The following is a 15,205-nucleotide window of genomic DNA, read 5'->3' as shown; positions in this document are numbered from 1 at the left end:
CTGGATAAGTGCACTGGTTTATCATACTTCATTTTGATGGTAGATTTCCTTTAATCCTCTATTATAACAATTATATTATGCAAAAGTAAAAAAAAATTATTATTTATAGGTGCGAGGACAGGAGAATATGGAAGCTCCTGACTGATATTATTGGAACTGATGTTATTGATCCCAGGGATGTCCCTGGGTTATTGGTGGAAAGGATCTCCAATCTGACTGAAGAGCTGACAATTAAAGAGCAGGAAATGAGGGATCTGGAAGTGCTGATGGAAGAGGTAATTAATACATAGGTAACAGGTGATCCATCTACAGGCAATGACAGAAGGTGTCACTAATATCTATGTTTAACTACAACCAGCTGGGACAATGTGTGCATAGCTGGGACTACTAGACGGATGGTCATTAGCAAGAAGCAATTAAGTTCTATGGAGGTAGAAAATCATTCTTTTCCATAGACAAATATTTTTCCAGTTATTCACTTTGGACTCTTCATAATGTCATGCATTTTATTATATCTGTTTACAATTTATATAGGAGGAGTCATATAAAAAGCAGTAATTTTGGGTAAAACACAATATTACCTAATGGCCGTAATTCCTCTAAACTGATTCACTTCGATGCCACATTCATACTGGAGTTAGGCTGAGTTCATATTACAGCTAGTGGTGTACGTTCTGTAATATATGACCTTCCGTTTACCATCCACTTCCACTTACTGGCAAAAAAAGGCTTCATTTGTTAAACTCTTGGGCTTATCCCTTCAGAATGTTACAACCGGACCCACTTTCCCATTCACTTTTAAAAAGCAGAGTAAGTGGTGTAAAGATGCAAAATGTTGCTACATTCTATTTCTAGTAAGACCAAATATACAAAATACAAAAAACAAACCTACCGTATATACTCGAGTATAAGCCGACCCGAGGGTGGGAAATGCATTGGTCACAGACCCCACCAGTATGTAGCTAGCCAGCCCCCTATAGTATACAGCCTGCCCCCATGTCAGGATCAGTGGATCCTCTGGACCACCGCGGGAGATGGAACTCCAAGTGGAGTCCAAGTGGCACCTGGTTTTCACCAGAGCCTGCCGCAAAGCGGGTTGGACTTGCTGCGGCAGGAAACCACCAGGTCGTTCCACAGGTGCGACTAACCCGCGGTGGCAGCCGAGGTTGAGGTACCTTAGCGGATGACAATCTCGTAGTCAGGTCCAGGCACGGGGTCAGGGCAGGCGGCAGAGATGCAACGTCAGGTCCAAGTCCGGGGTCAGCAACGTGAGGTCCAGGCAGGTGGGAACAGGAACACAGGCACACGGAACACAGCAACACGGAGGAACTCGGGTAACACGGCAACACAGGACTCAGGAGCAGGAACACACAGGAATACAGGAACGCAGGAATAGACAGGAACGCAGGAATACTCGCTTGGAAGCTTTCTCTTAGGCTATGAGGCACAAAGGCTTGCAGGAAGAGGCAGGCTTATGTAGAATTGGCCAATTTATGGCGCGCTGGCCCTTTAAATCTGGAGGAGGTGCGCACATCGGAGGGGAGCGAGCCAGCGGCCGGGACGGGTGAGATGCGGAGCAGCACGGGTGAGCCCGCGACCCGCGATGTGGACCACCCGTGACACCCCAGTAGTATACAGCCAGTCCCCAGTAGTATACAGCCAGTCGCCAGTAGTATACAGCTTGCCCCCAGTAGTATACAGCTTGCCCCCAGTAGTATACAGCCTGCCCCCAGTAGTATACAGCTTGCCCCCAGTAGTATACAGCCAGTCCCCAGTAGTATACAGCCAGACCCCAGTAGTATACAGCTAGTCCCCAGTAGTATACAGCCTGCCCCCAGTAGTATACAGCCTGCCCCCAGTAGTTTACAGCCTGCCCCCAGTAATATACAGCCTGCCCCCAGTAGTATACAGCACTGCCCCCAGTAGTATATAGCCCAGCCCAGCATTAAAAAAAAAATAATAAACTTATATACTCACCCTCCGGTGGCCCTGACGTGCAGCGCTGCTCCCCCGATGTCCGTGCGGGTTCTCTTCTGGCTTCCGCGGCCTGGTAGAAAAACATGGCAGCGCCCAGCACGAAGTTAGAAAAGAAAGAAGACGAGCACGGGCGCGGAAGCCAGAAGAGGACCCGTGCGGACATCGGGGGAGCAGCGCTGCACGTCGGGACCACCGGAGGGTGAGTATATAAGTTTATTATTTTTTAAATATTTCTATATATATATATATATAATGTGTGTGTATCGACTCGTGTATAAGCCGAGGGGACGTTTTTCAGCACATTTTTTGTGCTGAAAAACTCGGCTTATACACGAGTATACAGTATTTTTCTAGTGTTCAAAGCAAAATTTTGGCATCCTGGGCTTGACACATTTTCCTCCCAATATTGCATTATCAACCAGAAATTCACAGCAGTTTTGAAATATTGGGCCACATTTACCAAGGGCCATGTCTCAGTTTTCATGTTTTAGTGTAATGGTTTCTAAAGTACTAAAGTTAAAGAGGGCACGAAATTAAGAATTTCTGGCCCACGTTCTTCATGAATCTGGTGCCCTACACACAGCTCCGAAAGAGTGCACCATTTTTTTTTGGTGCACTTTTATCATAGAGGGTGCAACACAATTCTGTCGGACACAAGAACATCCCCTTCAGTTCAGAAATTTCTGTCCCATGAAGATAAGTGCAGACACAAAAGGGTGGCTTGCGACATATACGGTATCTGGCACGGACACTTTTTTAGGTGTAAACTACTTGCACAGGTATTTAAATGAAACTTACCAGTGGCAGGTTCAACTAATTGATGACATGTTAGCCCTTTTTAGGGCTAATCCTTGAGTGTCCTCTTACTTTATAAATCTTTTATTGCCCTAATATGCAAACATCTGAAAGAGGCTACTGGGGCATGGAGTAACCGGAGCTGAAGCTACACGCCCTGGTAGCTGTGCACACTTGTCCGCACTCTGCATAGACTATCTAACTAAATAATGTCATTCATTAGTTGAACCTGCCACCGGATCTACATTAATAGGTAGATCCGAGATGGTAGGTTTCTAGAGATGAGCGAACATGCTCGTCCGAGCTTGATGCTCGGTCGAGCATTAGGGTACTCGAAACTGCTCGTTGCTCGGACGAATACTTTGCCCGCTCGAGAAAATGGCAGCTCCCGCCGTTTTGCTTTTTGGCGGCCAGAAACAGAGCCAATCACAAGCCAGGAGACTCTGCACTCCACCCAGCATGACGTGGTACCCTTACACGTCGATAGCAGTGGTTGGCTGGCCAGATCAGGTGACCCTGGGATAGACTAGCCGCTGGCCGCGCTGCTCGGATCATTCTGTCTCTGGATGCCGCTAGGGAGAGAGCTGCTGCTGGTCAGGGAAAGCGTTAGGGTGTTCTATTAGCTTACTGTTAGGCAGGAGTGATTCTCAAAGAACCCAACAGCCCTTCTTAGGGCTACAATAACGTTCTACTTTTTTTATTTTAATTTGCATCTTTTACCATTTTGTGAGGAATTAGCAGGGGGACTTGCTACCGTTGTGTTTAGCTCTTAGTGGCACACATATCCATAGCAAAGACCGAAGTGGGAAAATTCAGTAGGGGTTGGATTTCTATTAGGCAATAACTCAGTGTCATCTCATCTGGCATAGTAGTGTGCTTCCTTTGATACTTGGCTAGAAAATAGCCATAGGAGAATACAAATAGCTTCTTGAAGCCTACAGTAGCGTTCTATATATTTGATTTCTGGTTGATCTGCTGGTGGCTGTAGTTTCTGCAGTGCATGTACTTGCCAATTCTGAGCAATTTGTAGTGAGACTTGCGACCGCTGTGTTCTGCGCTTAGTGGCGCACATATCCATAGCAAAGGCTGAAGTGGGAAAATTCAGTAGGGGTTGGATTTCTATTAGGCAATAACTCAGTGTCATCTCATCTGGCATAGTAGTGTGCTTCCTTTGATACTTGGCTAGAAAATAGCCATAGGAGAATACAAATAGCTTCTTGAAGCCTACAGTAGCGTTCTATATATTTGATTTCTGGTTGATCTGCTGGTGGCTGTAGTTTCTGCAGTGCATGTACTTGCCAATTCTGAGCAATTTGTAGTGAGACTTGCGACCGCTGTGTTCTGCGCTTAGTGGCGCACATATCCATAGCAAAGGCTGAAGTGGGAAAATTCAGTAGGGGTTGGATTTCTATTAGGCAATAACTCAGTGTCATCTCATCTGGCATAGTAGTGTGCTTCCTTTGATACTTGGCTAGAAAATAGCCATAGGAGAATACAAATAGCTTCTTGAAGCCTACAGTAGCGTTCTATATATTTGATTTCTGGTTGATCTGCTGGTGGCTGTAGTTTCTGCAGTGCATGTACTTGCCAATTCTGAGCAATTTGTAGTGAGACTTGCGACCGCTGTGTTCTGCGCTTAGTGGCGCACATATCCATAGCAAAGGCTGAAGTGGGAAAATTCAGTAGGGGTTGGATTTCTATTAGGCAATAACTCAGTGTCATCTCATCTGGCATAGTAGTGTGCTTCCTTTGATACTTGGCTAGAAAATAGCCATAGGAGAATACAAATAGCTTCTTGAAGCCTACAGTAGCGTTCTATATATTTGATTTCTGGTTGATCTGCTGGTGGCTGTAGTTTCTGCAGTGCATGTACTTGCCAATTCTGAGCAATTTGTAGTGAGACTTGCGACCGCTGTGTTCTGCGCTTAGTGGCGCACATATCCATAGCAAAGGCTGAAGTGGGAAAATTCAGTAGGGGTTGGATTTCTATTAGGCAATAACTCAGTGTCATCTCATCTGGCATAGTAGTGTGCTTCCTTTGATACTTGGCTAGAAAATAGCCATAGGAGAATACAAATAGCTTCTTGAAGCCTACAGTAGCGTTCTATATATTTGATTTCTGGTTGATCTGCTGGTGGCTGTAGTTTCTGCAGTGCATGTACTTGCCAATTCTGAGCAATTTGTAGTGAGACTTGCGACCGCTGTGTTCTGCGCTTAGTGGCGCACATATCCATAGCAAAGGCTGAAGTGGCAAAATTCAGTAGGGGTTGGATTTCTATTAGGCAATAACTCAGTGTCATCTCATCTGGCATAGTAGTGTGCTTCCTTTGATACTTGGCTAGAAAATAGCCATAGGAGAATACAAATAGCTTCTTGAAGCCTACAGTAGCATTCTATATATTTGATTTCTGGTTGATCTGCTGGTGGCTGTAGTTTCTGCAGTGCATGTACTTGCCAATTCTGAGCAATTTGTAGTGAGACTTGCGACCGCTGTGTTCTGCGCTTAGTGGCGCACATATCCATAGCAAAGGCTGAAGTGGGAAAATTCAGTAGGGGTTGGATTTCTATTAGGCAATAACTCAGTGTCATCTCATCTGGCATAGTAGTGTGCTTCCTTTGATACTTGGCTAGAAAATAGCCATAGGAGAATACAAATAGCTTCTTGAAGCCTACAGTAGCGTTCTATATATTTGATTTCTGGTTGATCTGCTGGTGGCTGTAGTTTCTGCAGTGCATGTACTTGCCAATTCTGAGCAATTTGTAGTGAGACTTGCGACCGCTGTGTTCTGCGCTTAGTGGCGCACATATCCATAGCAAAGGCTGAAGTGGCAAAATTCAGTAGGGGTTGGATTTCTATTAGGCAATAACTCAGTGTCATCTCATCTGGCATAGTAGTGTGCTTCCTTTGATACTTGGCTAGAAAATAGCCATAGGAGAATACAAATAGCTTCTTGAAGCCTACAGTAGCATTCTATATATTTGATTTCTGGTTGATCTGCTGGTGGCTGTAGTTTCTGCAGTGCATGTACTTGCCAATTCTGAGCAATTTGTAGTGAGACTTGCGACCGCTGTGTTCTGCGCTTAGTGGCGCACATATCCATAGCAAAGGCTGAAGTGGCAAAATTCAGTAGGGGTTGGATTTCTATTAGGCAATAACTCAGTGTCATCTCATCTGGCATAGTAGTGTGCTTCCTTTGATACTTGGCTAGAAAATAGCCATAGCAATAGGATAGGATTGTTTGGTTCTAAAAACTCAAAAAAAAACAAAAAACACAAAAAAAAACAAAAAACACAAAAAAAACACACAAAAAAAAAAAAAAAAGTAAAAAAAAAAAAAAGTTATAACTCTCATTTTAAAAATGTTTAACCCCAGGGCTAGGGGTAGAGGACGAGGGCGGGGACGTGGGCGTCCAACTACTGCAGGGGTCAGAGGCCGTGGTCCTGGGCGGGGTGAGACACCACCTGCTGATGAGGGAGCAGGGGAACGCCGCAGAGCTACACTCCCTAGGTTCATGTCTGAAGTTACTGGGACTCGTGGTAGAGCACTGTTGAGGCCAGAACAGTGCGAACAGGTGATGTCGTGGATTGCTGACAATGCTTCGAGCAATTTGTCCACCACCAGTCAGTCTTCCACGCAGTCCACCCATGTCACCGAAATCCCCACTCCTCCAGCTCCTGCACCTCAGCCTCCTCCCCCCCAGTCTGCCCCCTCCCAGGAAAATTTGGCATTTGAACCGGCATACTCTGAGGAACTGTTTTCTGGACCCTTCCCACAGTCACAAACCACTTGTCCGGTTGCTGCTGAGCAATTTTCCGATGCCCAGGTTTTCCACCAGTCACAGTCTGTGGGTGATGATGACCTTCTTGACGTAGTGGAAGTGTGTAAAGAGGTGTCCGACGATGAGGAGACACGGTTGTCAGACAGTGGGGAAGTTGTTGTCAGGGCAGGAAGTCCGAGGGGGGAGCAGACTGAGGGATCGGAGGATGATGAGGTGACAGACCCAAGCTGGGTTGAGAGGCCGGGTGAACACAGTGCTTCTGAGACGGAGGAGAGTCCTCGACCTGAACAGGTTGGAAGAGGCAGTGGTGGGGCCAGACGGAGAGGCAGGGCCAGAGCTGGTGCATCAGCGCCACTGTCAACTAGTGAAGCTCCCGTGGTGAGGGCTCTTGCGGCGAGGGCTAGATCTTCAGAAGTGTGGAGGTTCTTTAAGGAAACACCGGATGACCGACGGACTGTGGTGTGCAACATTTGCCAAACCAGGCTCAGCAGGGGTTCCACCACTACTAGCTTAACTACCACCAGTATGCGCAGGCATATGAATGCTAAGCACCCCACTCAGTGGCAACAAGCCCGTTCACCTCCGGCCGTGCACACCACTGCTCCTTCCCCTGTGTCAGCTGCTAGTCAGCCCCCTGCCCAGGACCCTGGCCCAAAAACCCCATCGTCGCCTCCACGATCCTCCACAGCATCCACCAGCGTTCAGCTCTCCATACCCCAGACGCTGGAGCGGAAACGCAAATATAGTGCAACCCACCCGCACGCCCAAGCCCTTAATGTGCACATCTCCAGATTGCTTAGCCTGGAGATGCTGCCCTATAGGCTAGTAGAGACCGAGGCCTTTCGCAACCTCATGGCGGCGGCCGCCCCTCGGTATTCGGTCCCCAGCCGCCACTACTTTTCCCGATGTGCCGTCCCAGCCCTGCACCAGCACGTGTCAGACAACATCATCCGTGCCCTGACCAACGCCGTTTCTGACAAGGTCCACCTGACCACGGACACGTGGACGAGTGCTGCCGGGCAGGGCCACTATATATCGCTGACGGCACATTGGGTTAACTTGGTGGAGGCTGGGACCGAGACTGACCCTGGGGCTGCTCATATACTGCCGACGCCGAGGATTGCGGGGCCTACCTCGGTCCAGGTGTTTCAGGCCTACTATGCCTCCTCCTCCTCCCACCCCTCCTCCACCTCCTCCTCCGAACTACCATCCGTGGGCACGGCGCCATCAGTCGGTAGCTCTAGGCACAGCAGCAGTGCCGTCGCTAAGCGACAGCAGGCGGTGCTCAAACTGCTGAGCCTAGGCGACAAAAGGCACACCGCCCAAGAGCTATTACAGGGCATCACGGCGCAGACTGATCTGTGGCTGGCACCGCTGAACCTCAAGCCGGGAATGGTTGTGTGTGACAACGGCCGTAACCTGGTGGCGGCTCTGCAACTCGGCAGACTGACACATGTGCCATGCCTGGCCCATGTGTTAAATCTGATAGTGCAGCGTTTCCTCAAGACATACCCCAATCTGTCTGATTTGCTCACGAAGGTGCGCCGCATCTGTGCGCATTTCAGGAAGTCCAGCCCAGATGCTGCCACTCTCAGGGCAGCGCAGCGCCGCCTCCAACTGCCCGCTCACCGACTGTTGTGCGACGTGCCCACGAGGTGGAATTCAACACTGACCATGTTATCCAGAGTTTACCAGCAGCGCAGAGCGATTGTAGACTGCCAGATGTCAACTTCCACCAGAACTGGTAGTCAGGTCAGTCAGCTTCCTCAAGTCTACAATGAGGAGTGGACGTGGATGTCTGATATCTGTCAGGTGCTGAGTAACTTTGAGGAGTCAACACAGATGGTCAGTGGCGATGCCGCCATCATCAGCCTCACCATCCCGCTGCTTGGCCTGTTGAAAAACTCTCTGGTCAGCATGAAGTCGGAAGCTTTGCGCTCGTCACAAGAGACGGGGGAAGAATATTCCCTTGTTGATAGCCAAAGCACCCTGAGGTCTGTTTCTCAGCGCATATCGGAGGAGGTGGAGGTGGAGGAGGATGAGGAGGAAGAGGAGGAGAATGTTGGCGAGACACAAGAGGGGACCATTGTTGAGTCCTTCACTGTTCAGCGTGTATGGGCAGAAGAAGAGGAGTTGGAGGAGTTGGAGGAGGAGGAAATGGACAGTCAGGCCAGTGAGGGGAGTGAATTCTTACGCGTTGGTACTCTGGCGCATATGGCAGATTTCATGCTAGGCTGCCTATCCCGTGACCCTCGCGTTCAAAGAATTTATTCCAGCACCGATTACTGGGTGTTCACTCTCCTGGACCCACGGTACAAGCAAAATCTTGCCACTCTCATCCCTGCAGAGGAAAGGAGTGTGAGAATGCATGAATACCAGCAGGCCCTGGTGCACAAGCTGAAACAGTATTTCCCTTCTGACAGCGCTAGCGGCAGAGTGCGTAGTTCTGCGGGACAAGTAGCGAGGGAGAGTAGGCGAGCAGGCAGCTTGTCCAGCACTGGCAAGGGTACGCTTTACAAGGCTTTTGCCAGCTTTATGTCACCCCAGCAAGACACTGTCACCTGTCCCCAGTCTCGGCAGAGTAGGGCTGATCTTTACAGAAAGATGGTGAGGGAGTACGTAGCTGACCATACCATCGTCCTAAATGATCACACAGCTCCCTACAACTACTGGGTTTCAAAGCTGGACATGTGGCACGAACTGGCGCTGTACGCCTTGGAGGTTCTTGCCTGCCCTGCCGCTAGCGTCTTGTCCGAGCGGGTTTTCAGTGCAGCTGGTGGCATCATCACCGATAAGCGTACACGCCTGTCGACTGACAGCGCTGACAGGCTGACGCTTATTAAAATGAATAAAGGCTGGATTTCTCAGAATTTCCAATCTCCACCAGGTGAAGGAAGCTCAACCTGAATAATTGATCCACTCCTCCTCCTCCTCCTCATTTTCCTCCTTCTCCTCCTCTTTGTACAGTAAAGCAGAGGAAAATGGCTATTTTTTGACAGGGCCCACTGGCTCTTGCTATACTTCATGCATTTAATTTTTCTGGAGGGCCACCTACCCGGTCCTCTGTTTGAAACAATTTTTGTGAGTGCCACATACAGGCACTCAATCTATTCCATTTTTCTGGAGGGCCACCTACCCGGTCCTCTGGTTTGAACAATTTTTGGGACTGCCACATACAGGCACTCAATCTATTCCATTTTACTGGAGGGCCACCTACCTGCTCCTCTGGTTTGAAGAATTTTTGGGACTGCCACATACAGGCACTCAATCTATTCCATTTTACTGGAGGGCCACCTACCTGCTCCTCTGGTTTGAAACATTTTTGGGACTGCCACATACAGGCACTCAATCTATCCCATTTTACTGGAGGGCCACCTACCTGCTCCTCTGGTTTGAACAATTTTTGGGACTGCCACATACAGGCACTCAATCTATTCCATTTTACTGGAGGGCCACCTACCTGCTCCTCTGGTTTGAAACATTTTTGGGACTGCCACATACAGGCACTCAATCTATCCCATTTTACTGGAGGGCCACCTACCTGCTCCTCTGGTTTGAAACATTTTTGGGACTGCCACATACAGGCACTCAATCTATTCCATTTTACTGGAGGGCCACCTACCTGCTCCTCTGGTTTGAACAATTTTTGGGACTGCCACATACAGGCACTCAATCTATTCCATTTTACTGGAGGGCCACCTACCTGCTCCTCTGGTTTGAAACATTTTTGGGACTGCCACATACAGGCACTCAATCTATCCCATTTTACTGGAGGGCCACCTACCTGCTCCTCTGGTTTGAACAATTTTTGGGACTGCCACATACAGGCACTCAATCTATTCCATTTTACTGGAGGGCCACCTACCTGCTCCTCTGGTTTGAAACATTTTTGGGACTGCCACATACAGGCACTCAATCTATCCCATTTTACTGGAGGGCCACCTACCTGCTCCTCTGGTTTGAAACATTTTTGGGACTGCCACATACAGGCACTCAATCTATCCCATTTTACTGGAGGGCCACCTACCTGCTCCTCTGGTTTGAAACATTTTTGGGACTGCCACATACAGGCACTCAATCTATTCCATTTTACTGCAGGGCCACCTACCTGCTCCTCTGGTTTGAACAATTTTTGGGACTGCCACATACAGGCACTCAATCTATTCCATTTTACTGGAGGGCCACCTACCTGCTCCTCTGGTTTGAACAATTTTTGGGACTGCCACATACAGGCACTCAATCTATCCCATTTTACTGGAGGGCCACCTACCTGCTCCTCTGGTTTGAAAAATGTTTGGGACTGCCACATACAGGCACTATCCAAATTAAATTGTCTCCATAGCAGCCTCCACACGTTGTCTCCATTCCTACCTCCAAAAGTCGTCCATATAGCTGCCTCCATACATCGTCCCTTTATCAAACGAGGTGTGTCAGGCAGAAATTTGGGTTGTTTTCATGGATTCCACATCAAAGTTGTTAACTTTGTCGCCACCCTGCTGTGTAATCCACAAAATATACTTGCAAACTTTTACCATTTAGGGATATTATTTCAGCGCTTCTTGCGCATCTGTTTACATTCCCCTCACCCGCCATATCCTAAACTTATAAGAACGCTACTACACTTGATCTTATACAAAAGTGCTGTTTGGGGAGTAGCCTAGAGACAGGGGCTTGGATTTGCGAAAGCTCGCCTGGCAGCGGAGCGCCAGCTCCATGCGCATCATGCGCTTCTTGCGCATCTGTTTACATTCCCCTCACCCGGCATATCCTAAACTTATAAGAACGCTACTACACTTGATCTTATACAAAAGGTTCTTAGAAGTGCTGTTTGGGGAGTAGCCTAGAGACAGGGGCTTGGATTGGCGAAAGCTCGCCTGGCAGCGGAGCGCCAGCTCCATGCCAAGATCCAACTAACATAGTTTTAACTGCAGCACCTTTAATCTACTACTAGTTCACTGCCTCCATACATGGTCCCCTTATCAAACGAGCTGTGTCAGGCAGAATTTTGGGTTGTTTTCATGGCTTCCATGTTAACTTTGTCGCCACCCTGCTGTGTAATCCACAAAATATACTGGCAAACTTTTATCATGTACCGATATTATTTGAGCACTTCTTGCTCACCTCCTTTGGTTCCTCTCTGCCACCCATTGGTTTGAAGCCTGAGTCCATTTAGGGTATGTCGCCATGACACTCTCTAGCCTGCTGCCGCTGCCTCTGCATGCCGTCCCCTATAGTGTCAGGGTCAATTATTGCATGTTTTAGATGCTATCTAGCTTCATTCTGTCACTCTGTCATGGCCATGCTGTTGCCCATAATTTTGGCATAATGGTGCGTTTAAGCAGCCTCAGAGGCATCCATGCATGCTGCCCCTGCTGTTTCCTGTCCATTTCCGTGGTGTTTCCATCCTTTTCTGAGGTTCCCAGGTGTTTGGCCAAGCTTCCCTGTGCAGAGCCTTGGTCCCCTTGAAAAATGCTCGAGTCTCCCATTGACTTCAATGGGGTTCGTTATTCGAGACGAGCACTCGAGCATCGGGAAAAGTTCGTCTCGAATAACGAGTACCCGAGCATTTTAGTGTTCGCTCATCTCTATAGGTTTCCTTTAAATACCTGTGCAAGCAGTTTACACCTAAAAGAAAAATGCAAAGTCTGACAGAAAACTGGCGCAAAGCCCTTAGTAAATGTGCCCCAATGTGTGTTTTCATGTTTATAAAAATGTTTACATTAAGATTCTATTGTTTGCTATTATATATTTTAAGATGCAGTATTGATATTATTTACATTTTTCTAGATCAAAGAGCCATTTATCGAGGAACTGGAAAGGAAAGTTGAGGATATTGAGCTACTTAGGATAGACCTTCAGATGCTGGAGACAGAGAGGGTCCGCCTGTCTCTAGTTGAGGAAAAACTTCTTGATGTGTTACAACTCCTTCAGCAGCTGCGGGATATGGTAAGATAACGGTCGTTTAAATCAATGGTAAAATTCGGTCCCATCACAACCACTGGCTCTCTGCAGTTAATTTACATATTACTAAAATAAAGTTTTTAACAAGTTAGGTTCCAAGATTATTACATTACAGATTAGGGCAGAGGCAGGCTGGAGGAAAATACCATCAGATCTACTCCTGTTGATTCCTCATGGTAGGTTTCCTTTAATGGGGTTGAATGTGTAGTTGAAGCCTACACTATTCTCAGAACCACTCTTTAAAAACTTTGGTGTAGTTTTCATAGTAGTCCACAACAATAGTGTTTCAAAAGCTTGTGGCAAAGTATCTCAAAAGATTTTGTCAGTAGTTTTTTTTAGAAAGTTCTGTCATGTTTAAGTAAAATAATGTTCTTGATTGTTCTCAGAAAGATCATTCTTCTTCTGTCTGCTGTCTCATGGGGCAAATTCACACGAACATATGCCCGTCTGACCATAGCCGGACAGGCATATGTCCGGAGCGCTGGAGAGTTGGAGGGACGACCCCTCCCCTCTCCATAGAGATGCATGGCACACGGCCGTGCACACAGGGAAGGATAGGACATGTACAGAGTGGTACGGTGCCACACGTCTGAGGCACTGTATTGCTCTGTGCCCCTAGTGCTGTCTATGGGGACGTTTGTAGGGCCACACGCTTGCAGCCGTATATACATCCCCCATAGTTTGGTGTGAATTAGTCCCTAATCTTTATAGTGTTTGAATCAACAATAGGCACTAAAAATGTTATATTGTCAGAAGATTTGTTCACCAGACATACCTCATTGTACATCGATTCTGGTGCATGGCGATCCTTTAAAGGTCCCATTCTGAAACCCTTTCCTATATCCAATTTCCAAGTTGACATTTAAAGCAGCAGTCAACAAAGAACTGCAGATCTCCAAGACAGTCCGAAGCTTTCTCAGTCTTATAGATTTAGTATATATACACAGATTGAATAATGAATGCCCTTGTAATACTAAATAACAAGTAATATCAAGATAGGAAAATCTTCTCTATTAGGATATGCGCTCCTTCCATTTTAAGCTCCCTGGCTTTTTTGACCCCAGTCATTCATTAGCATTTTATAGATTTTCATATTCTCTCATCAGGAATAATTCAGTTATTCTAGCGAGCCCCGCCATTCCTCCGCCGTGACTTTCTCAGCCATTCTTTATGAATATGTATGGGTGTGATTCTCTGGAAGCGCAGAGTCGAAAATAAATATTTTTCTTTTAAATATTAGTAATGACATGGAGAGAAGCTGGTGGAGCCTCAGACAATGATAGACCATTTACTGCTGGGACACGCTGTAAATACAGTGTTATCTCAGTCATATCCTTTCTTCAGGACGTTTCATGGAAATGAGACTTTACTTAATGGGCAGCACAAATGACACTATCCTAATACCTCTCTTTATATGCAGACTTGTTAACATTTACAAGCATTCAGTAATCCATTCCCTTCACTGGAAAACACATTTGGATAATATATGCAGAGCATTTTAATAAAGGAGCTGTATTCATAAAGCCAGAGAACAAGTTTATTACAAATCTTGTGGTTGTTTTTGACAAATAGACGCTGTCTACTCTTCAGATGTAAGAAATATTTCACATATCGTAGTTATAACTAGCATTAGATAATACCAAGAAGGTTTTTTATTGCTCCATAACTCCTGAGAGTTTATATGATTACAATAAATTGAATTTAAATGATTATAGCACATTGCTATAAATACCAAGTTCAGCAGATGCACCCTTAGCGGCCTGGAGGGAGCCCACTCTCTGTCAAACTCATGGAGTTGTAGAAGGTCTAGGACAGTGATGGCAAACCTTTTAGAGCCTGAGTGCCCAAACTTCAACCAAAAGCCGCTTATTTATTGCACAGTGCCAGCGCAGCAATTTAAGCAGTAATTTATTTTTCCTTGTTCTTTGACAACTTTAAATTGTTCAGCCTCCTAAAGACACCAAGGCAGCTGAAAGGAGGAGGGCAAATTTGCTAATCATTGTAGGAAGATTCTGTAGGAAGATTCTTTGTGTCCTGTCTGGTGAACTTCATGATGGAGTGATGGCCTGGGTGCCCACAGAGAGGGCTCCGAGTGCCGCCTCTGGCACCAGTGCCATGGGTTCGCCACCACTGGTCTAGGAAATCCAAATGTTCCTAGTTGTAACCTTGGAATAACAAGGACGTTCCAACACAATAAAGTGTCCCTGGATATTTAGAACAAAGTATTTCCACATTGGTGTCATATATTCTTTAGCTCAAGAACCAGTACAATTCAGTCTAGATAGTTGTTTTTCCTTAGTAGGAGAAAACAAATGTAGTCCTGGAGGCTTTCAGGCACCAGTTTCCTTTTCCCGTTGGCTGCCAGCTCCATTCCTATAAGACTAGCTACTATTGTAATTAGTGTTAACAAAGTGTGCATACCTGCCCATATACACATCTCTTTCCACTGCCCTGATGTCCACCTGTACTCACCTCGGCTTGTCCTGTGACTACAGCTTCACCTGTTCCTTTGGTATATCTCAATTAATTTTGGACTACATCTGGGGTAGCGACCTGTTGGTTTCCTGCAACAAAGTCCAGGGTAACCGCATAAAGTCAGATACAGTGGGTACGGAAAGTAATCAGTTCACTTTAAAATTTTCACTCTCTGTTTCTTTGGAGCCAATTGGTAAGATTAAAAAACATTTTACACA

The 15,205-nt window shown here is 46.7% G+C and overlaps 1 protein-coding gene across 2 annotated transcripts in view; it reads left to right on the top strand.

The window, feature by feature from the left end:
* The window catches only part of EFCC1 (EF-hand and coiled-coil domain containing 1), a 79,494-nt gene that overhangs the window by 56,398 nt on the left and 7,891 nt on the right, over window positions 1–15,205 (top strand). For both annotated transcript variants that reach the window (XM_072127352.1, XM_072127351.1), the window contains exons 5-6: window positions 110–275; window positions 12,339–12,497. In XM_072127352.1, the coding sequence (XP_071983453.1) occupies window positions 110–275; window positions 12,339–12,497 (325 nt within the window). The remainder of the gene's footprint in view (window positions 1–109; window positions 276–12,338; window positions 12,498–15,205) is intronic.

The sequence above is a fragment of the Engystomops pustulosus genome, chromosome 10 (assembly GCF_040894005.1).
Source record: "Engystomops pustulosus chromosome 10, aEngPut4.maternal, whole genome shotgun sequence".
NCBI lineage: Eukaryota > Metazoa > Chordata > Amphibia > Anura > Leptodactylidae > Engystomops > Engystomops pustulosus.
The sequence above is the reverse complement of the archived record's forward strand: the minus strand, read 5'-3'. Positions and strand labels throughout refer to the sequence as shown.